The following is a 22,838-nucleotide window of genomic DNA, read 5'->3' as shown; positions in this document are numbered from 1 at the left end:
CCTAGGTCTAAAGGTCTGTCGAGGTATCTGATTGCAGTAAACAATCTCTGCAAGTCCTTGTGTATGTACAAAAACATTAAGACAATGTTTTAAAATGTCTGTTTGTAGGTTCTCCGTCATTCGGGTCTTGGGAAATCCAAGCTTGACTAAAAGGCAACAACTGGACTGAGTAGAAGATGTGAAACGTCTTCAAGAAGTCCAGTTGTTGCCTTTGGATCAAGCTTCGATTTAACATGTTAACATGTCCCACATGTGTAAAAACAGACGGTAAAATATTCATTCACTTACTTTAGTTGATACCTCGAGATGCAGAGACATGAAAACAAAACTCTTACGCCTTGGAGGTTTCTAGAAAATATAGGGAACTTCGAAGGGCACTGGGAGGTAGCAATACTTTAGCCACTTATATCCATAGACAGTGGGCCTTTTTAATGTCATGGTCATGTCTTTTTTAGTTAGTTATGTAAGTAGTTTTGCCGTTTTGTTAAGGCACTCTACAGGGAAAATATCAGTAATATAAGGATGAATTTCTCAACAGCAAACAGCCTATAGGCCATTGGTTCCCAAACTTTTTAGCTCGCCACCCCCAAAGTAAGGATCCCAGAGACTGGGGACCCCCACTGTCCCTGGAGGTGGTTAAGATATATAACTTTGCACACAGCTACACTTATCACTAATAGGCCTATTCAAACACTGGTACACACAAGAACAACTCAAAAGAATACAACAGCCTGTACCATTACATTATTTTATAGCCCATATGTATTGTAAGTAAGGCTAGAAGCAGAATATAAGTACTGGTGATTTCCATGTATAGACCTACAAAAGTAGCAGCAGACGCCTACGTTGTTTTTGACGTGCACAAACTTACATTTGAAGTATTTTACATGTTAGATTCATTCTCATTTGAAACTGAACTACTTCTTGTAAGTATTTTTACAATAATGGGTAAAATATACAATTTTAAATGATTTTAAATTTCTACTAGTTTTTTAGGAAGGCATTTTCCCCCTGGGGGTCCTGACCCCCAATTTAGGAACAACTGACCTAGGCAACTGAATGGTGTAGACTAACTGCTCAAGTTGTTATTGAAGCAAAATGGTCAATGGCAAATGATAAAACCATAGACATATATGTAAACAGATTCAGCTACAGCATTTATTTTTCCAGTTTGTTATTAACCTCTTTAATACGACCATACGACAGAGGTGTGTTCGACAAGGTGTTTTCAGGTGACAATAAATGAACAGTATGGAGGAGGAGGAAGATGGAATAGCTAAAACAGGGGGAAACTGGCAAAAGCAAAGTGCTCTCAGAAATTACAACCATTAGCCTCTGCTGTTCAAAAGTCCATTAGCCATGACAGAACATGAGCTACAGCTCATAAATAGTCTATTTCACACTCAGCACCTGCAGCAGCCAAACAGCACACACGGCCTTCAAATGTTTACATTTCAAGGATTTAATTCTTATTAAGAACTGCAGTCAGGAGAGGGGTTGCAGTCATTTTTAATTTTCAGAGCAGAAAAACTGGTTTCCCTTAAATCGATATCCTAATTAACGGGTAACAATAAAATAAAACCTGAAAAGAAACTAAGTATTAGCAAATTTAACAATAATTTATTTACATTATCACAAACTGAACAACCAAGAACAAGCTTCTTTTTAAAACCAAAACTAAAGAGAAGCCTAACAATCTTTAACAAAATACTTTATCCATGATGAACAATCTACACAAAGTCTTTCCCACTGGAGAAACACCCTCCTTCCACAGAAAGATTACAATTACAACAGGGTTCTCAGAGTAGCATACAGCCGAATGGTCCACTGTATATTGTACAACGACGTTGGGTGGTCCTCTCTCACAGAAAGACGTGATATGCATTTGGCATAATTTTTAAAGCTCTCAGAAATATCAACTTCATACCAAACAGAAGTCATACATCTGTCGACTGGGCATTACCAGACACGTTCCTCAAAGCGGTTGCTGTTGAATGTTCCTCGAGTCAGATCAGATCACAATAAGCTTTTTCTTATTCTGCACCGGACTCTTTGAACAACATACAGCATCTTCTTGAGGGAAATGAACTTTTACCTTTTGGGCATTTTAGAAACCTGCTTTTAAACCTCCAAACCTCGGTTTGTAACTGTTTTACTTCAGTGTGTTTATTTATTGCAGTTTTGTACTCGCTTAATTATTCTTGTACATTTTAAACTATTTCCCTACACTCTACTTACTTATTGTCTAAACTCAAAGTTTGTTGATTTTAGCAGCCTTGTATTTATCTATGTTGCAATGTCTGTTAGTCTGTCCTTACTGTGCTGTTCCTCTGTGTTTTTTAACAAATGTACAGTGTCTTTGAGTTTCTGAAAGGGGCTTATGAATAACATGTATTATTATCATCATTATTATCTCTTCTGTTTTTTTGTTTTATGATTTGTTGTCTGTCTTTTAATTCATTCTGTAATGACTCCATGTCATGTAAATGAGGGTTGCCCCTCAATGATCTTTCAAGTATAAATAAAGGTTGAATGAACCTGAGTTTTATCACAGCTGCCTGTGAAGCTCTCTCTTGATGAATTTTGAGTGCGAGGTTGTTGACTTTGTGCGTGAAGAGTGTTATTATGTGTGTGGCAGTTAATATCTTCACAAGTGAAACAATATCATTTGCTCGTGAGTATGTTTAATTGCTCACTCAACATTTTAAATACATCTGATTCCATAGAAAAGCACTTAAGTACAGGTGTTCACACTTTGCATTAAAAAAGTATCTTCATTTACTTGAGATCTGAACTCACTTCCCTGCCCGACCGTTTGTAAAAATATAATGCATCATTGTTTACACCCAGCGGGAGTCCTTAATGCTGCCCAGGACACACGAGCATTTACACTACCAAACCAATGCAGATAAATGTGTGCTGGACCACCTCCTTATGTTCTGTCGAATCACAGTCTGTCCTCATGACACATTGGGATGCATCTACAGCTAGCAGTAAGGCTTGTTATCAGATCAGGACAGATGTTAATGCAAGGTTATTGATAAATGGACTTGAGACTTTTCTAGTCTTCTGACTACTCAAAGCGCTTTCACAGCTTACGCCCCCAACAAAGCAGCAGGAGCAACTTGGAGTTAAGTGTCTTGCACAAGGACACATCGATATATGGCTGCAGGAGCTGGGTATCGAACCCCCGACCTTCAGGTTGAGAGACTTTTTTTTAGAAAAACCAAGTAGCGCATCAAACACTGATGTGCCCAAGCCATTTGAAATCGTTTTTTTTTCTTCTGAAGTGGATATAATTGCTAAAAATCTCTTCTTGGATTAATCCATACAGAGGGACTAATAACATATAATCTCAAGTCCAAAACAATCTCCTCTAATTTTCATAGAAGAACCTTTGGACAAAAGTTGTCTCATGGTCTGTGTACCACAGAATAACATTAAATACACAGGATATAATCGAAAGCTGTGGAAAAGAGACCCAAAAGCATTTCATGGATCTCATATAACAATGCCTCAATATGGCATCATAAGTATCAGATCCACGTGTTCTTTGTGTGTTATGTATTTAATGACTGTTAGGTAAACTGCTCTAGTAACATAAATATTCTTTATGGTGCATTAAAAAAATCTTCTTTACACCTCTACAGTGGCTGCTTAGTGCTAAGAGACTTTTTCAAAAGCCTTTTCACTTCTGTTAAAGGTTAACTAAGCATTTGTTGTTGTTTTTGTCTTACTGACCTCTGGATCTAAAACTACATTAGATATGTCTCATCATTTGGTTTAACTCGGACTAAAGATGTTCTTCTTCCTCTCAGATCTGACTGTAAGTTATTTAAGCTGTTTCTTTTGTTTAAACCAAAAGGAATCAAGGAATACATTTTTAAGCTTTCAATTTACAGTCAAAGTGGACAACAAATATTTTTTTTTAAAGTGCAAACCATGATATATAGATTATACAGTTGAAAGTGCATCTACTATGAAGACGCAAAGAAGGTGCCGACTGAAAAGACCAGAAACAGCACATGAAAAACATTAGTAGTTTAATTCAATGGGCTGTGACTTTCATTCAAAATGTCTAATTGATCATGTGCCTGTTAAGTTATCCAGCTGGATTCATCTTCCCTCGATTTGACTTATTCGTTATTCGTTGTCGTTATTGCTGACTGTCTCACTCCTAAACAAGCCAAATAAACAGCACGACCCAAAGCACACCATCAAACATGAAAACTTTAAGAACTCAGGATATGTAAATAGGTGTGTCCTATATATTTGAAGGTATAATATTAAAATTGTCTGCTTTGGGTAAAAGCTCACAGCTAAATTTTGCAAAGTTGTTAATCCAGTCTTTTAAATATCTTTATTTCCCCCTATAGTTTCCTTTAGCCGAAGACACATCTGCATACACATCTGCTCAACTCTTCTAATCCCACTCATTCTCTTTGTTACTGATCCATAGTTCAATTTGTAATCCTTGTAACCTGATTAAAGATTAAACTCCCCCTCACTTCTTTCCCAATGTATAACACGTTTTATTTTCAATTTCTTGACAGATGCAACTGTATTAAAGTAACCCAAAACCCAAAACATTTCTTACAGTGGATTATAGTCTGCATGGGTAACAAGGGGACCCTGATACATGAGATAGCCTATAGATGAATTAGACATTCTTTTGATGCCATTTTCTTGCGTGTGGATTTTTAGAAAAAAAAAAAAACATGATAACTAACCAAAAAGTTAAAAATAAACTTTCTTAAACCTGACTTTTTTTGGGCATTTTATGGCCCCCCTGCAGTTTGGGGGCCCCAGACAATGCATGCAGTGTCAACAGTTGATTAGGTAAAGGATTGCAGTTTGACTTTCTCAATAGATCCCAGTCCCCCTTGTTTATTTCTCACCTGAGTGTTATGTAACTCTTGAACTTTAAACGTGAGTCATAGGCTTATCATGTAACCAAAACGTGCATTTAGATCAGAGACTGTCTCATAGTTAAGGTTCAAGACCTTTCAGTCACTATTAAAAATGTTATCATTTATTATTAAAACTTAACAAGGTAAACCCCTGTCTATTAATGCATGGAAGTTAACAGAGGAAGATATTAAAGAAATGGAAAGAATTACGTATAGGCTAAGAAACAGAGAAGATGAATCCATGTGTTACTGGAGTAAATGGATAAAGGAAACAGATAAAGTGGAATAATAACAGGTATGTAAATTAAATTATATTAAATTAAGAGAGTCGTGAAGGAACAACCCCCCTCCCCCATTCTATTTACAGTTTAATTTTAATGTTATTATTATTATAATTTTTCTTATTAGTATTATTTTTTCTTTTCTAAATCTTGTTTTAATTATCTTTTTTCTCTTCGTACCTTTTCTTTGGATTTTTACTTATTTTTATTTTATTTCATGTGGTATGTATTCTTGTATGTTTAAAAAATTATATATAAAAATGTGCCAGGATGAACAAAATTTGTGATGAAATATGACAACTTGTAATGTAGTAAAACAGCCTGCAATAAAGTAATTAAAAAAAAACTTAACAAGGTTTGACTTCTTCCCACTCCTTTTTCGGACATGTTACTTAAATAGCTTAGTGTCCAACATGTTTCTCTGCATTGTACCTTCCACTGTAATTTGTATTTACTTTGTGACCTTTGCCTTTTGTTAGGACGGTCAGAATAAAAACAAAACCAAGTGTCTATAATCTCACGGGAGAGTCACAACTCGTGTAAAAGTCCATCATGAACTACAGACTATAAATAATACAGATAAACCAGTGTATGGTATGAACCTCAAGTGTTTCATGAGCAGCAGCAGGGTTGCAGGGTGAGGGAGTCAGGGCAGAGATATCCCCGTGGTCACATTAAAAACTGCATCGCCGTCTGTGATAACTGTAGATCAGTGAGCTCCCCCTTGTCTCTCTTGTCTCAGGGATTTGTAGTTTTTAGTGTAAAAGACGCCGCGGCGTGGTAAAGGCTTTTAGTGGGAGTTAAACTACAGTTCCCTCAGAGCTCCTCGGAGGTGTTAGTTGTCAATATGGCTGTTGTCAGACAGACAAAGCGGAGAGGCAAATAATTCGCCTCTGATTAGAAATCCTTGGGAAGGGGTCGGACAGGGCACTGGAACCAAATTGCTGTACAGTTTGGCTGCAGTGGAAGAGACAGCGGGTCTTTGCTCGACTTCTACATTTAAATGGTTAAGTGGACGATTTGAACCGAGGTAAGTCATGTACTCAGCTATTTTCAACACTTACAGTCATGTTATTAATATCAAATGTTCGCTAGCCAGCGACGGCTGCTAACGTCGGCTAGTGCCAGCGTTGGCATGGCTAGCATGTTATGCTAATCATTACACAAGCACAATACCACTCAAAATCTCCAATGTTCAGCTGACAACTGTCCTCTGTGATGCCCATGAAGAGTTGACAGCACAGCTGGGGCTGTACAGGAAACAGATAGGCATTATTTTGGTTAGAGAGTGGAGGCAAGCTGGCCTGACATGTCACATCAGACATCGTCCGTCTGCTGCAATACAAACCTCTGCTAACGCTAGCTTTTTGGGCAAAGGGCGTGAAAGCTGGCATGACAAGTGACTTGTCCGCAGTCTTCAAAAGAGAGATAGATTTGAGCTCTCACTGCAGGCCCCGTAGTCTGCAAAATGCATGAGTGAGAAAGAGATATCAGGAACTGTGTGCAGTTTTAGAAAACCACTGCCCAGTGAATGACTTTGGTGCACATAGGGACATATTGATTCATGCAACCTGAACTATTCAGCTTTTAGGAAAGCGTCTTCTTCTGCTTGCACGACAAATGTCAATGTTTAATTTAACAGATGGCGTTATCCGAGTGAAGATGTCTTTTCTCCACATGTGAGTTAAAAGAGTTCCCCAAATGGTCCTGATGGTGATAATGCGTTTAGGGATGTGCTCCTCCATCACCCACAGACCCGTTTGAGTTTCGTTTATCTTCAAAGCAGGATCAGTCATGAACTTTGTTTCTGTGTCTTCCTCTGGATATCAAACTGGTCCAGTCTTTGCTTAGTGAAAACTAGAGGAAACTTGTGCAGGGCAGTGATTTATATTGAGGTTGCATCTTTTTCCACCCTGCAGCAGTTAACCTCTGCTCTGTGTGTTTCTACCATTTTAAAAAACAAACAAACAAAAAAAAAAAAAAACACCTTGAGCCAAAGTGAAAAGTTAACTCTGTAAAAACTCGACCATGAGGGATCATTTGAAATACTCAAGGTTGTTTGCATCACATAATGAGCCTCTGTAAGGCAGCACAACATGTCTCAGACTATTGAAGTTGTAGTGTGTGAATACAGTGCAATGATTTAGTAAACTATGATTTTCTATTTGAAATAAACCGTCTCTCCGTTACATTTTAAATACAGTTTTGCTCATGCACTGGGACTGTGATTGTAAATGATTTGCATTGTCAGTAAACTTCCTCATGAATAACTGAAAAGACTAGTTAATGTTCACCAGTGCTCACAGTTAAGCTGCTCTCTGGTTAAGATGTAATGTATTTCTGCCCCCGTCAAAAGAAGTCTCAGCATCTTTCCCCTCTTTTTAAACTTTGTTCTCACAGTCCTTTAACTGCTTGTTCGCACCATTTTTAGTTTCCTTCTTGATATCTCAGGAAAGCAGTGCGTACAATAACATGATTTTTCTTTCCTGTCTTTTGCGAGCCGTAGAATAATGCAAATTCAGGGAAAAAATGCCAGCGACCCCTTTTAAACCATTTATCATATCAGCATAGGTCGGCTGGTACAGAAGATGGAAACTCTGCCGCAGTCTGATTCCAGTTGCATTGATTTTGAGCACAGCAAATTGCTTATGAAAAAACATACAGCGTGGGTGGTGTGCAGAGCCGGGGATATATTGTAGCTCTTAAAGAACGGCAGTCAGAATGTTAAGATAGCATCAGCTGTCAAGGTGACTCTGGCACTCTGCGTGTGTTGCCTGCTGGTTCCCAAAAATAGCAGATTTTTATGCCCGGCCCCTCCCTCCCTTTTTCTTTCACACTTCTATCTCTTGCTCTTGTCTTCCCTTTCTTATCTGCTGCTCCTTTATTGTCCTCCAGCAATCCTTTCCTCTTTCCCATCCCTCCCCTGCAACTTTATTCCTTTAACTCCTCTCAGCGGCCGCTCTCTCCCTCTCTCCTCTCTTCCAATCAATCTCATTTTTCTCACCATCTGCAACTGCATTCTTTTTTTTTAATGTTTTCCTACTTAATCCTCTCATTTCCTCCTTACCTCCACCATCCCTCCATCTGTCTCATTTCTCCCTGACTGTCTTTTGTTGCTCCTCCTTTCATTTCCCTCCTAGATATTAAACACCTACTTACTTCCCGTCCTTAACTTCCCTCCAGCATTTCCTGTTTCCTTTTCCTTCATCTGCATCTCTCCTCTGACTCACACCTGTCTGTCTCTTTCTCATCCAGCAGCAGGATGTCTGAATTCAGTGAGGAGCCGCGCTTCACAATTGAGCAGATAGATCTGCTGCAGCGGCTGCGTCGCACCGGCATGACCAAGCAGGAGATCCTGCACGCACTTGACACTCTGGACCGGCTGGACCGGGAGCACGGTGACAAGTTTGGCCGACGCACCTCCTCTTCCTCCTCGTCCTCGTCCTCCTATGGAGTTGGCGGGGCAAACAACAACTCTGCCTCTAATAATACTACATCATTCAACAATAACAACACTGCCTCGGCAACCACCACCTCTTCCGTGTCATGCAACGGCAACAACAACAACAACGGCGAGGCCAGCACTAGTGACAACTCTGCAGCTGCTGCCTCTTCCACGACCTCCAAAATCTCCACAGCCACGCAGACGCAGTTTGGCAGTGGTGGGGGACTCTCACCATCTCAAAGCAACAGCTATGACACCTCCCCTCCTCCAGGGCCGCCACCGCCTTCAGCCATCTTGCCCTCGCCCGTCTCACTGGTGGCTCTATCACAAAACGGCCGGGATAGCCTGGCCGCCACACCCAACGGGAAGCTGTCTCCTCCGAGGTACCCGGTTAATAGCGCAGCTGCAGCGCGAGCGTTTGGGTTTGAAGCTACAGAAGAGGACCTGGACATCGATGATAAGGTGGAGGAACTGATGAGGTCAGTAGTAAGAAGGGCGCAGAAAGTTTCACTTGTAGCCATTTGTTCAACATAGTTTGGTTTAGCTTGTGAACATCAAACATGTTTAAGTATCTGTTCTGTGCTGATTAAGAATGCCTCCTTTGATTAACTTGAAGACTTTTCCGTTTGAACACATTATGGTCATACTCATGATGAGCCATTCACAAAGTGCTCTTGTGTTTTAAAGACACGAGAAAGAACTAAAGCAGCTTCATTATCCATGTCTTCTGGAAACTGCTTCATTAGACGGTCCACTCTGAACTCAACCCAAGCTCTGTAAAAAAAACCCTAAGGTTTCATAGTTTATCTTTGCGCTAAGAAACAGTCATCGAGAAAACTTCTTCACCAAAAAGTTTATATTTCTCTGAGGCTCGATCGATCACATTTCCACCAAACTCCTGAATACTTCCTGTCATTTTTTTGGGATTGAGCTGCATGTGTGAATACAAACAGCTACATCTTTCCCCCAAAATTTACCTGGAATTTTTCAGCTTTTTGCCCAGTAAATTTTTTCGGTGTGAAGTATATTTGAGCTGATGTGAGAACGCAGCAGCAAATATAAGGAATATTCACTGTGAGCGATGGGGAGGGGTTGGTGACGTTTATATCCTGCGACCGGTGTGCAACCGTACGACCATAGACTGGGTGCACGCGACCATTTTCTGGTCCGTGCTTTTCTGACTACGTCAAGCTTTGATATAAGGGGAAACACGCATTGATACAAGGCAACAATTCTAATAACAGTGTGTGACTCTGTTGCTTTGTCTGCCACTTGGGCGTCTCTTTTTTAAAGTCATGTCATGTGTCCTGAGCGCCCCCCCCCCTCCTGTCAGTCTCCTGCTGTGAGGTGCATGTGTGAACAAGCAACTCAAGAAGATTTCAGGGGCAGTCTGACTGACATTTGTAGAAGTTTAAATGAGGGCCTACGTGAACACAGCTTGAGTTTGCCTTCTTGTCATTATTTTGTGCCTTTTAAAATACTTAATATTTAAAGGCAGTTGCTTTTTAATTGTTTGAATCGTTCAGATCAAGAGACGGATAAATAACGACCCTCAAGATGTACGACTGAACAAATGAAGACCCATAAAAGTGTCGGAACGGATACTGTCTTTTTAAGATTGTGGGCCAGGCTTCCATCAGTTTTTATTTAGCACAGGAGGGACCATGTGACAGACGTGATTTGAACATTTATCTTGTACAGCATGTTCTACTTATAGCTCTACATCCTGTGAAGAAGATTTACACCACAGACACGAGCATAAAGGCGTTCCTGTTGAGATCATGAAAATGACCAACAAAGATTCCGTTAGAGAAAATGTGCTCGATGATTGAAAAGCCTTAGGTTTCAATGTGACATTTTAAAGATGAGGAAGGATGAGAAACCTAAACACCAGGCAGACACATGAAATAAGATTCAGGGACACCAACAGTAACTTTAGGTTTAAAAAGCGTTCTTCATTATTTAAGCTCTGGATGGTTATTTGCTGTCCACATGTTGGCCATCTCCATTCTTCTTCAAAGCCCTCTACCCTCTACCCTCTACCCTCTACCCTCTACCCTCTAGCCTCTAGCCCTCTGCTCCGGCTGCCGTCCAGCCTCCCTGTATGTACAGTCGGAATAAGAACAGACATTAGAGCTCAGGCTCGATCCTCCTGCACTGGCTGTCCCGCTGCTCATTCATTCATTGCCGCCTCTGCATTAAATGACATGTACTCTTTAGACAGCCCAAGAAGTTAAGAAGCGTTGAAAAGCCTGCATCCTCTCAGCCTGTACGGCTCTCTGGCATCTCTCTCTCTCGGCAGGGCTGTGGGGGCGTGACACGAGGTTTCAGCTTGTCGACAATTCCACTGTGCCCTTCAGATTTTTCTCTCTTTAAGTGCACATTTCCGTCTCTGCAGGGGTTCGGCCTTTGAGCTGGCATCCAGCACATCCCAACCCTCCCTCCCTCCTCCCCTCTCCTCCTCCTTACTCCACTTCCCACTCTCCTCAGTCTTGTACAGCAGCTTGTGCTACATTGATTCACTTGTGTCGATACAAGCACCGTTTTTGAGCTCTAATTTTAGCTGCGCCACAAGAGGCTAGTGTGGAGGATATTGATGCTGTATGTTAAGAGTTGTGACGCATTTTAGTTCAGAATATGTGAGCAGTCGGTGCACTCAGGGCTTTGATGAGATCTCCATTTTGACTCTTTCTTGGAACATGACTCATTTAAAGGATGTTGTAAATATATGGTTTGAGTACCAATGCTGTTGAAGTGTGGTGGCGGTAGGCCCCGAATGGGGATACAAAGTATGCACAGTAAGAAATTAAGCTAGGACTGTCATACGCTTGTGGAAGTGTATGTTAGTGTATGTTGCTGGGTATGTATAAGGGGTCTGGGCTGGAAGCCAGAAAGCAGGGTGGGTACACTGTGTGACTGCACATGTTCACTCAGCGCCCTCCATCCCTGCAAGTCTGTGCGTGGTTTATGTTTTCCCCCTGCCAAGGACTAAAATGGAAACATGTTCTCCAGATAGGAAATATAGATGACTAGATAGTGGCTCAGTTCATTTCACTTCACACAGTCGTCGCCTTTGTGTTTCTCCGAGATGCAAAACTGATTACAGCAGCCATAAAAAAGGAACATAACATCGATAGTGTCGTCGAATGCGCATCCGGTTAAAATGGAGCCTCGGTTATGTTGACTCCAATCAAAGGATGAAAGAAAAAATATAAAACTTAAATAACATTAATGAGTGTTTGTTCAATACACCAATCAGATGATCTGAACTTGTTTTAAAGTGACTAATGATGAACGCATACAACACTCAAGCTTTGATGTTAATGCTATGTGAATGATGAAGCGGCAAATTGCACCAAATTTAAACATTTTTATGTTACATAAAAAAGAAATACAAGTCCTTGTTCTTTACAAACACTGCATTGCTCTTCCAAACTCCTTTCTTTTGCTATTATTGAGGTGCTTTTGAACTCGTCCCCATCTTCATCAGGGCTTCCTCTGTGTCATATATCAGCTTTGTTTTCAGAATGTGCAGCTGACATTTGTTTACAGTGTTGCTGTGCTGTCACACAGGAGGGACAGCAGCATGGTGAAAGAGGAGATCAAAGCCTTCCTTGGAAACAGGAGGATCTCTCAGGCAGTGGTGGCACAAGTTACAGGTACGAAGAAATACTGACACGCTGTGTGTGTGAGAAACCATGCTGTTATTAGGCAGAAATACTGTTTTTATCAATATAAGCATGACTGCTTTGGGAGAAATAATGAACATGTATTCAATAAAACGTTGTACACTGAGAAAAACGTTACTGTGTTTTATGGTTCTCAAAGTAAAGTCATTTTCAGTGTGCCATGGATTATTGTTTTATTTTCATGGTATGTTCCTGCAACCGTGCACACCTGAGAACATATAGGCTGTGTACTGGATTCCCTGTTGGCCATTTAGAGTGAACATGTATCCAAATAATGGAAGACTGTTGCAGAAACCTGAAACCTGAGAACAGACGTCTCATGTCCAGGTCTTAAGTTTTAAGATAAACAACATTTCAATATGTATAGGTTATGGGTTTAAATAATGGAAGTTACTTTTTAAGGATGTGATTTACAGACTTGTAACAAGAATTATAACCAACACAAATAATATCAGTCAAAATGATTTCCTATTAACCTTTACAAACCAAGTACTATTCAAGTACGACAACACTAGTCCCATGAAATATCAAGCCACCAGGAGATAAAAGTTTATGTGCCCGATGGTGTTTCTGTGGCTAGAGCTTGTGAAGAAGAAAAAATGTCTCCCTAAAGTATCCCTTCTCTCTCAAACTCTTCCAAAGCTGGACTACAGATGGTCCCAAAGCCTGATGCAAGAAAACACTAATGTTGTCACTTGATCTCTGGCTGCTTTCCAGGCATCAGCCAGAGCAGGATCTCCCATTGGCTGCTGCAACATGGCTCCGACCTGAGTGAGCAGAAGAAAAGGGCCTTCTACCGCTGGTACACGTTGGAGAAAACAACCCCAGGTACACCAGAGTCTTTTCCTCTCTGCACTGCTCCCTCCTGACTCTCTGGGTAAAGTTGGTCTGTACAGATAGGTCTGGAGAGCCCATCACGGTCTGTGTTTGTAAAGCTCGAGTCGTGTCTCACTCTACAGTTAGCTGTAACCAGAGTGCAATGCAGCTGTAGCCACTTCATTACCTGTACTAATGCAGCCACAGGGTTAACCAGCACCGGGATGACATGCAGGGAGAGTTACAAGCCACTCTGCTTTTTTAAAGTAAAAAAAAGTAAAGTAAATTAAATCAGGTAGTCATGACTGGCTCAAAGGCCATGGCATATAAAAGGGAGAGACACCAAAATAACACTTAATGCTGATTTATTTACAAACACATACACTACATTTCTAAAAGAGAAGAGGTTTAGATGTCAGTAGAGTAAGTGAGTCGGTGTGTGTGCAAAAAAGTGTATTGTGCATGTGTTGGATGGAAAAGGAAGACGAAGTAACAAAACAAGTTGCACACAGAAAGTCTCCTCGAGCAGACTGAAGCTGCTTTCATAATGACTGTGCACATCAGGCCAAGGTGTTCTCAGTCAGGCTGACTTGACAGCCACACCTACCAATTACATGTACCTGCCACACAAGAGAAGAAGAAGACACAACCTAACTGGACACAGGGTGGTCACACGCAGGAATGTCTTTGTCAAAACGGTTTAATTCTCATCAAGATAAATCAATGTTTATGTGAAATCCTTCAGTGGGGCTTCTACCATGTGTGTGCATTGTTTTCATGCAAGTAGTAATAATGTTTTCCTAACCATTGTGGTTAATGTCACTAAAGTAACATTCACCCTGTCTCCAGCATCACAAGCTTCACCTTCTTGATTTATGCTTCACAAGCAAACAGAAAACCAGGCAGCTGTTCTCATTGTCAACATAGAAATAATGACAACAAACTGTCTGGGAACTACCAGTAATGCAACCAAAACCATATATAGAGACATCAAAGACAGCAACAATAAAATGGTTGCCATGGCAATCATTGCAGGTAAACTGAGTTGATTAAATCACAAACAAATGGCTGTTTGTGTTGCTTGAGGAATATAAATGGATTGTGATTGGCCTGTCAGTTTTTGTCTAACCTTCTTGTTAAGAAGGGTTCAAATTTGAGGTACGATCACCATGGGGGGCATCGGGTCAGGATGCAGGAATCCAACAAAGACTTCATGATTTTTATGTAACAGGTTTATTTCTTTTCAAGTTAGGTGAATCATAAGGGTAACATACGACACACATGGGATTGAACATCCATGCTGAAAGACAAAATAAAATACTATTAGTACAATAAACAAGTAAATTACATTACTTTCTGAAATTAAATAAAGTACTTACACTAAATTAAAACATACTAGATAGTAACTAAAATAGGAGTGAAAGCCACCTTACCATTGTTGAACTGCCGCCCCATGTGAGGATAAAAACATGAGTGCAAGGGAGTGCAGTCTTAAATAAGGAGTAGGCAGGTGAATTCAATCTAATTAATTAGTGACAGAGTGCAAACAACAACTAATCAAGGGGGAGAGGAGAGAGTGAGAAACCAGGAAGTGTACTAAAGGAGGTGCAGTAGGAAAAGAGAGGAAGTGAAAGGAAACAAAATCGTGAACAAATAGTGATCTTTACTACACTTCTTACTGAATCTATTCAAGATTCAATTTATTGTCACTTCCATGATCAACTCTCAGCATACATGGGAGCGGAATGCGGCTCTCCTCAAATCAGGCATGTTGGGAAGGACTCGACACTTAAATGTCAAGAATTCAAGAATTATAACTCTCATATCAGAGTCTAATGTTTACAAATTCCAGTGTAAAGGCAAAGCCCAGTGTCATGTTTTGGGTCTACACCTTTCTGTCTTTTTACACAGACGTCTGGCTTCTGGCACAAACCTTAACTCTTGCTTAACCAAATGGTTTAATCTTGTTGTTGCAGAAGCAAAAAAAAGTTTTGCACGGTCAAAAGATGAGTCTGTTGTCTTACATGACCTTCCAAAACTTGGCTGTAAACAGTTAACAGAAGCTCCAGAGAGGGCTCAACATCATACTGATACGTGAATGCATGTGTGCGCTGTATCAACCTATAGTCAGGCAGCAGACATCCCCACGCCTTGTCCTCTGCGGCATGTTTCTCGGTGGAGCCCTGCCAACAGCGACAGCAGAGGAAAAGTGCTCCATGCTATTTATGGCCAAACTGAGCCCGGCCCAGCTCAGCTCAGCCCACGATGCAACCACTCCTCCGTCACTGCTGCAGGGAGAACTGATTCTCCATTCATACTGTTCTGATGAGCGGGACAGTCGCAGGGCAAACTATTTATGGCTTTTTCAAATGTGCGTGTCAGATAAAATAATTTCACCCGACTGCACATAAATCTGAATTTATAGCTTCCTTTAAAGACTTTGAGAGGAAGTGAAGCCTGGTCTTTTCTGCTGTGGTGATGAGTTAGCAGAGTCTTTGTCAGCACTCTGTAGTTGAGTTTAGAATCAGAATGTATTTGGCGACTTGCATTGTTGTATACATTTTCATACATTTGATTGCTCTTCTCAGTTTATCCAGCAGCGTCTATACACATCATTACTACGTCTGACCATCACAGTTTGTGAACACACGTTAGGCCTAACACTTTATGCAGCTTGACCTTTTACAGCTCATATGCCATCTTCAGTTGTAACACATCAGTATTTCTTCTGCATCCTTCCCAAGGGGCCACTCTGAACATGCGGCCAGCGCCATTACCCATGGAGGAGATGGAGTGGAGGCAAACCCCGCCCCCTCTCACCACTGCCCCCGGTACCTTCCGGCTGCGCCGAGGAAGCCGCTTCACTTGGAGGAAAGAGTGCCTGGCTGTGATGGAGAGGTGAGCGTGGGAGGAAGAGGCAGAGGGCAGTAAATGAAAGCTGATGAACAGAAACGTGTTTCATAAGTTCTCTGTTATTTCCTCATGGAGTTAAAACATGTAAAGGCTGGACAATGGGCCCGTGTCTCTCGCCACTCAAGTCTCAATATTGGCTTGGTTGTACCGGATACATAATAAATGCAGTAGCTCAAATTTGTTGACATCGCCCTTGTTGCAGTCAAATTAATTGAATCAGTGTGACTCTGCTGCTATTTATAGCTACTTCAACGACAACCAGTACCCAGATGAGGCCAAACGGGAAGAGATAGCAAACGCCTGCAACGCTGTCATTCAGAAACCAGGTAAAACTTTGTGTACCACAGAACACAACTCTCAACTAATACATTATATCATGAATAAAATATGAAATTACTTACTATAAATACTCCTGCATATTATTCTAAAGATTGAAAAGTAAAAAAAAGATATGCACTTCCTTAAGTGGGTGCTGGATCAAAAAACACAAACCGGTAAAAAGAAGCAAACAAGGAGCTGCTGTGTGAAGGGTTTATTGACAATAGACGTTTTGAGCCAACACGCTCTTTCTTAGACTTAAAAGTATTTGTGTGTTGCCATCTTAAATAAACAGACATTCACGTCCTGACCCAACACAGCTGAAATTGATCGTTTTCTAATCAGGTACTAGAGAAAAACAACCGTCTGTCTCCCATCCATCATTATTTGATCTGCTTCCTACACTAGTTTTGTTTTCTGTGTAACAGATTAGTGATTAAATAATCTTGATTTTTCATTTGGTTTGTTTCAGGAAAGAAGCTGTCGGATCTCGAGAGGGTAACATCCCTGAAAGTTTACAACTGGTTTGCCAATCGTCGCAAAGAGATCAAGAGACGGGCTAACATTGGTAAAGTGGCTCTGGTGTGAGAGCATACATTATTGATGAGATTGTTTCACTGCTCATTTAATGACATCTCTTTGTGTTAATATGACTTTTTATATTGATCATAGCTGATAACTGCGATGATAACAATTTTCTTAAGTGTTGATTTGCCTACCATCGATTCATACTCGTATCATATTGCTATGACAACCAGCATTTTGACTTTTCAGCAACTTATTTACATTTCTATGCATTATGTTTTGTTCAGTCAGACAACTCACCTTTGTATTTGTTTAAAATCATTATTGCAGCAGCAGATCATAGTTTGTGTTTGGCGTCTAGGCTCCGACCTCATCACTCCTTGCCGTTTTAATTTACAGGCAGAAATTTGAGGAGTGATGTGATGATATCTTAAATGTGGAGCCTACAGGTGGATGCTGGGAAGGTGGTGATGGTAGGTCTGAGTGAGAGTGCAGAACTAGTGCAGGTCAAAGCTGGTGATGAAGAGCAGTGGGAGAGACCGAAAATCATGCAGCTTAAATAGTCAGCTAATTGGAAGGGGGTGTTGTCGGGTGATTGTGGACAATGACGCATCAAGTGTGAAATCAGTGCAGCTTGAGTTGTCTGTCTGAACTAGCTCGCAGGCGCCGCCTCGTTTGTTTCTTTTAGCAAACAATTTCATTCATTTTTTCCTTACGCTGACTATCTTAACCATTTACTCATTCTTATTCATATTTGCTCTCTTATTTTGCTCACGCTGACTATTTACACTTTTATGTTCTCTTGCCCACTAGTATTCATGCTCTCTTTATTGGAACGCCTAGTGTTCAGGTGATACAGCTGACTATATGTCAATATCCACACAGAGGCCAGCTGTCCTGTTTATGGGTTGTTAGTCTATAATATTTGTGAAATCGATATCTTAAGAATCCTTCAGAGTAGGCTCAGAGTTACCACATGTCAGTCTGTTGGAATTATGGTAGTATGTCAAATATATTACACAGCTGTACTTAATAATGTCCCCACTAACTCTTCATGTTAATCTTGGTGTTAGATTGTAATCTTCCCTTGTAGTCCTGGCTGGGAATCGCTGCTCTTAAGTACGTAGTGATGGATATTTCTTTTTATTTATTCAACGTAAATCTAATAATCCATCCTCTTCCTCCAAGAAGCCACAATCCTGGAGAGTCATGGGATAGATGTCCAGAGTCCAGGGGGACACTCGAACAGCGATGACATCGATGGGAATGACTTCTCAGAGCAGGTAGAGAGCGATAAAGAATCCCCAAAGACACATCAAATCAGATTTATGTTTCAGACAGTACTGTGAGAGATTTAAAGCACAGGTAACATCTCTTTCTGTTGCAGCTTCATGATTAATTGTAGTGTCATACATTCATTGATATGTTTCCATTGTTTTGATGAATTAGCTTCTTGCCAACCATTTGCATCCATTCTTTAGACAGTACTGGGAGGATGGATGCATAGTACACATCTTTTCTTTCAACTGAACAATACATTTGTAGACTAACTAAAACTGTTTCCATTTCTTTGAAGTTGTGTTAAGATTTGAAATCAATAGCTTGTGGTGCTTGTTTGAGGATGAACCATCTGGCTTGGCTTGCACAAAACTGTTGTCAAATGTAAACAATAAGACAAGAAACAACAAATATACAAATATATCCGTCCCAGAATATAGAAACCATTTACTTTTATTAAAGGTCACATATTATGCAAAACACACTTAATCTTTTTTTTCCAACACTAGCATGTGTCCCTAGTCTGTCCCTTCATGACATCACAAAGGGCAGTAGCCCCTCCCCCAGGTGGGTGACACTCCCACAGCTAGGTGTTTGTTAGAGTCTGCCTTTTCAAACAATAGGGCATGAGAGAGAGGGGGCGTGGTCAGACACAGCTCACTTCCATTTAAAGCTACAGACACAGAAACAGCCTGTTCTGAGCAGGGCTGAAATAGAGGGGTTTATAGACATGATCAAATACAGGATCAGAGTGGATTTAGAACAAGAAACTTCACACACATGGGGAGCTCTGAGACTTATTTAAACTGGTGACCTTTAAGACAATTGTGGCCTTAAACTCAAAGTGATCAACAAGAGTTTGAACTGTCTCTTGTTTTGCACACGATGGAAACTGTCCCATCGAGTAGAGGCTACTGAAAGTAAATAGAGTTAGAATTTCTGTCTAATGTGGAATGAATATGCCCTGCAGTGTTGTCACCTGCTCTTCTGAGATGGATAAGTGTGAGAGAAGACTAATACATGTTGTTCTGAAGATTTAGAATGACTTTGCATTCCCCGATGTTTTTCTTAACCACAGTAAATTTCTTATTCTGTTTCTTCAAGGCATGTGACCTGCCTTATTTTGACAAGAGACCTCTCAGTCGACCTTTCAGCCTTTACCGACTGGAGCCCACCTCGCCAACACAGGTACATCCACACACAGAAGCATGTCAGTACAAGAACACAGCACATGCAATTATAGAGACATTTGTTTCTTTGTTATCTGGGTCGAATTTTCTCAGTTTTTGGCCATTAATTCTAATCAGAATCCCATTAATTGTGCTGCAGCATATCTCTGTAGCTGCCATTGTTTTCCATTACTTTCCAAAAGAAGGTATAGGAAAACTCAAAGATATATTCAAAATGTATTCCATCTTTCACTCCTCTTAACAGGATGAGGGTGCAGCACACAGCGAGCACCAGGACCCCATCTCTTTGGCTGTGGAGATGGCCGCGGTCAACCACACCATCCTGGCCTTGTCCAGAACCGGAGGGGTCCCCAACGACATCAAGACCGAGTCCCTGGAGGACGAATGAACTGCACAGGAACTGGGATGGAGGAAGGGGACGAGTGATATGACGAGGAGTGGGAAAAGGTGGGAAATGCTGAGCTTGAAAAAAGAAAAGAAAGACCAAATAATGCTACTTAGTAAACCTTTTGAATCTGTCCCTCAACCTGCCACTTGCTAACGGTTCCATCTCTCTCGGCCTGCCTCCTCCCACAAAGTTCGTGTAAACGGTTATTACATCCTGTCCCCACCCAAACCCCCACCAAACTGAAACAGCTGGCGGATCTCCTCTGATCTCTGAGAAAATGTCCAGCAGAAATAAGAAGGTTGTCAATCCAGGCCCTTTAATCCTCAAGACGGTGGTCCTCGGCTTGGATTGTGTCTCCCAGGAACTCCCCTCACTCCACTTTATACACTCTCTCCTCACAGGATACCTCTAATCTCTCCTCTCCCCATCCCCATACCCCCTCTCCTTCCCTCTCAAGCCTTGTTCTCTGAGCCAATCCTCAGTCTATTAAACCTCAGCGTCAACCTCAGAAAAAAAAAAATCACATGTATATATGATATATATATGGTTCTAATGGTTCTCAGTCACACTCACCTCATGGTGTGCTATCTACCTACCTACATACTCCTCAAAATTCACCTTCTTCATTGTGCAGTTCATAAGTAGAGCAGCCTCCAGCCGTTGTCCAGGGAAAATATGGACTGTTAGGGTTTAATTCTCTCCTTCTCCTGCACAGAGGCGGTCAGACAAGACATCTGCAAACCAAACAATCCAGTTACTGTCTTCTACAGAGGACCTGCTGTTGAATGAAAACCTCTGACAAGTCAGAAAGAAAGAAATAGCCTTAATGTCATACACATATGTACACTATTACTGAATACGGTTTATATAAAACCCGTTCTTTCCCTGACAGTACGTTTAAATGCCAGATTAAAGTAAGGTATATATTCAACAGCAGCAGTGGTTTAAGTGTCGCCTACATTTGCCTCTGTAAAAACATTCGCCGTTTGGGCTTAAAACAATCATACAAGGCTCAACAGTGTGGTTCCAGAAGTAAAAATCCCGTTCATTTTCTCCATAGTGGATTTGATTATTAGCCATAATGTCATAACCATCCGTGGTAGACTCACCACGAGCTGCCTGTGTGTGAAACGATGGTGTATGCTCCTTTGTTTTATGATTAACATGGTTTATCCGCAATATCATGGAAAAGAACTACACTACCCACGATCATAGAGTGTCACAACAACGTCTCTGATTGGTGGAGCTCGCTGTGTGGCGCTGTATGCGAACGGATAGTTTCCCTGGCAGGTTAGCTGGTTAGTTAGCTAAAACAAAATGTACTAAAAGCCTTGTTATGTCACAGTGAATGTAATTTACATATTCAACAACACAAACTAAAAGATAGTACAAGCCTCGTATAAACAGTATAAAACACTATAACAATGATTAAAGTTACATTCAAGAAGAAGAGATATCATTCCCAATGGATTGTGGGATGGGTAGTTCCCTGACTCTAGAAGAAAATGATGTACACAGTCTTGTTGTTCCATTGCCTTTTCGACTGTTCCTGCCGTTTTGGCATTGACTCAAATGACACTATAGTACACTAAGTATTGGGTAGCTGGTTGTCTTGGTTACAGGCGTCAGTCACTTAATTAAAGGATTTTGTGAAATGGCAATGGGGGATTTGAATGGGGAAATTTACTTCTGGAACTAGAGCCGCCGAAAAAGTGGGCGGTCACTGTTGAGCTCTATTGCCTTGATATTTAGTCTCCCAGTGACACTGTCGTGTAGTACTCAAGGCTACGAGAATCAATGTGATAATCAAGCAAACTTAAGCTATATAATAAGGGGGAATCGTGCTTTGTTTAAATGTCATAAATGCCAAAGGAAAATATGCTTGGAGCTAAAAGCTAAGAGGCTTAGCAAAGATTTAACCTGAAGAATTGTGTCTGCAATCATCCAAAGTGATTTTTACTGACAGTTCTGGCGTATGTAGAGATTGTTTCTCGTGCAAAGAGAAGCCTCTTGAGCCGGCGTGGTGTCAAATGTGGGGTTGAAACTAAAGCAGGCCTGTATCAGTAAAGATAGGTATTAGCAGCCAGATGTTTAATGATCAAATTCCTAAGCTATTTGCGACTTGTTCTGTGACGCTGCCTCTTTATAATGGCCTAAAGAATGTGCTTTCAGAAGATAATTTTATCCCTGTGTGTATCAAAGCAGACTAAATCCACATGGAAGTCAATTAGAAGAACTTTTAAGGTGATGTTTTTATTTAGTCTATAATAGCCTCAAAGGTAAAAGAACCACTTTGAAGGAGGTCAAAGACATTTCAAGTGGTGATAATGGACAAAAGAAAAGTCCTTCACACATCTCTTCCATAAGACAGATGTGTAGGAGAGGAATGTGTCCATCAAATATGTGGGAAATCTTCCACATTTCTTTAACCCAGGTATACATTTTCCAAAACCACCTTTGACATAATACAATCATAAAGTCATAAGAAGAGACAAAGTGCTGTGTTCCTTCAAGGTAAAGGTCCTGTTCCTCGACATCACTAATCGTTAAGGTTCCTTCACTGATATCATGTCACATTTGGTCAAACGGTGAACAAGTTGAATAAACAGTTCAGGGGGAAAACAGGCTCATTCATCTTCCTGCCATGTTTGATGAGAAGATTGATGTCACACTTCATGTCTGTTGGTTCAAACTAAAGTTGCAGTCTGGAGAATGTTAACGTAGCATGAAGACCGGGAGGTAAACATGTCGTCTGACTCAGCCCAAAGGTAGAATATCCGGCTCTAACACATCTCAAGTACAGACGTAAACAAGTCATATTTTTAATCAAGCCATACAAAAGGAGAAAGTTTAAGATTGCCATGTTGTTGTTTAATGGATTGTTAAAGAGCTGGGATATTTTGTGACAGGACACAATGACTTCCTGTGTCTTTTTTTATATTATAATGTGCTTTTCTGGGGGTCTTGTGAAAGACATTTTTTACTTCTGGCTTTCGCTTTTAAGCAGAGCCAGAAGCAGATGACCCGGCCGAACACAACAACTTTTCTATTGTATTATATCGTAGAAGTGTACAAGTGTTGCTTG

The 22,838-nt window shown here is 40.8% G+C and overlaps 1 protein-coding gene and 1 long non-coding RNA gene across 4 annotated transcripts; one reads left to right on the top strand and one right to left on the bottom strand.

Moving 5' to 3' along the window:
• Nucleotides 1-5,985: 5,985 nt before the first annotated feature.
• hmbox1b (homeobox containing 1 b) lies at nt 5,986-21,145 on the top strand. Of its 3 annotated transcripts, none has more exons than XM_061052610.1 (10): nt 5,986-6,221; nt 8,450-9,115; nt 12,210-12,295; nt 13,043-13,153; nt 15,886-16,039; nt 16,298-16,380; nt 16,845-16,940; nt 18,086-18,180; nt 19,280-19,363; nt 19,610-21,145. In XM_061052610.1, the coding sequence occupies exons 2-10, from the start codon at nt 8,454-8,456 to the stop codon at nt 19,751-19,753; spliced, it is 1,515 nt and encodes a 504-aa protein (XP_060908593.1). In that variant the 5' UTR covers nt 5,986-6,221; nt 8,450-8,453; the 3' UTR covers nt 19,754-21,145. The 3 variants fall into 3 exon arrangements, with proteins under 3 accessions (XP_060908593.1, XP_060908592.1, XP_060908594.1); XM_061052609.1 differs by having other exon boundaries at nt 5,988-6,221; nt 8,447-9,115; XM_061052611.1 differs by having other exon boundaries at nt 5,990-6,221; nt 8,447-9,115; nt 18,089-18,180.
• On the bottom strand, nt 14,359-15,056 carry LOC132985294 (uncharacterized). Its single transcript, XR_009675034.1, has 2 exons — nt 14,575-15,056; nt 14,359-14,441 (listed from the first exon to the last, which is right to left on the bottom strand). It is a non-coding gene; the product is annotated as an uncharacterized LOC132985294 (long non-coding RNA).
• Nucleotides 21,146-22,838: the final 1,693 nt, after the last annotated feature.

The sequence above is a fragment of the Labrus mixtus genome, chromosome 12, assembly GCF_963584025.1.
Source record: "Labrus mixtus chromosome 12, fLabMix1.1, whole genome shotgun sequence".
NCBI classification, from domain to species: domain Eukaryota; kingdom Metazoa; phylum Chordata; class Actinopteri; order Labriformes; family Labridae; genus Labrus; species Labrus mixtus.
Note: the sequence above shows the minus strand (reverse complement) of the source record. Positions and strands in the feature narration are given on the sequence as shown.

Bases quoted from the DNA above. Each gene is read 5' to 3' on its own strand.
- hmbox1b (XM_061052610.1), top strand. From the start codon at position 8,454: ATGTCTGAATTCAGTGAGGAGCCGCGCTTCACAATTGAGCAGATAGAT. The intron at 16,941-18,085 runs GTAAAGTGGCTC...TCTTCCTCCAAG, and splicing joins CAAGAGACGGGCTAACATTG to AAGCCACAATCCTGGAGAGT. The intron at 19,364-19,609 runs GTACATCCACAC...TCCTCTTAACAG, and splicing joins AGCCCACCTCGCCAACACAG to GATGAGGGTGCAGCACACAG.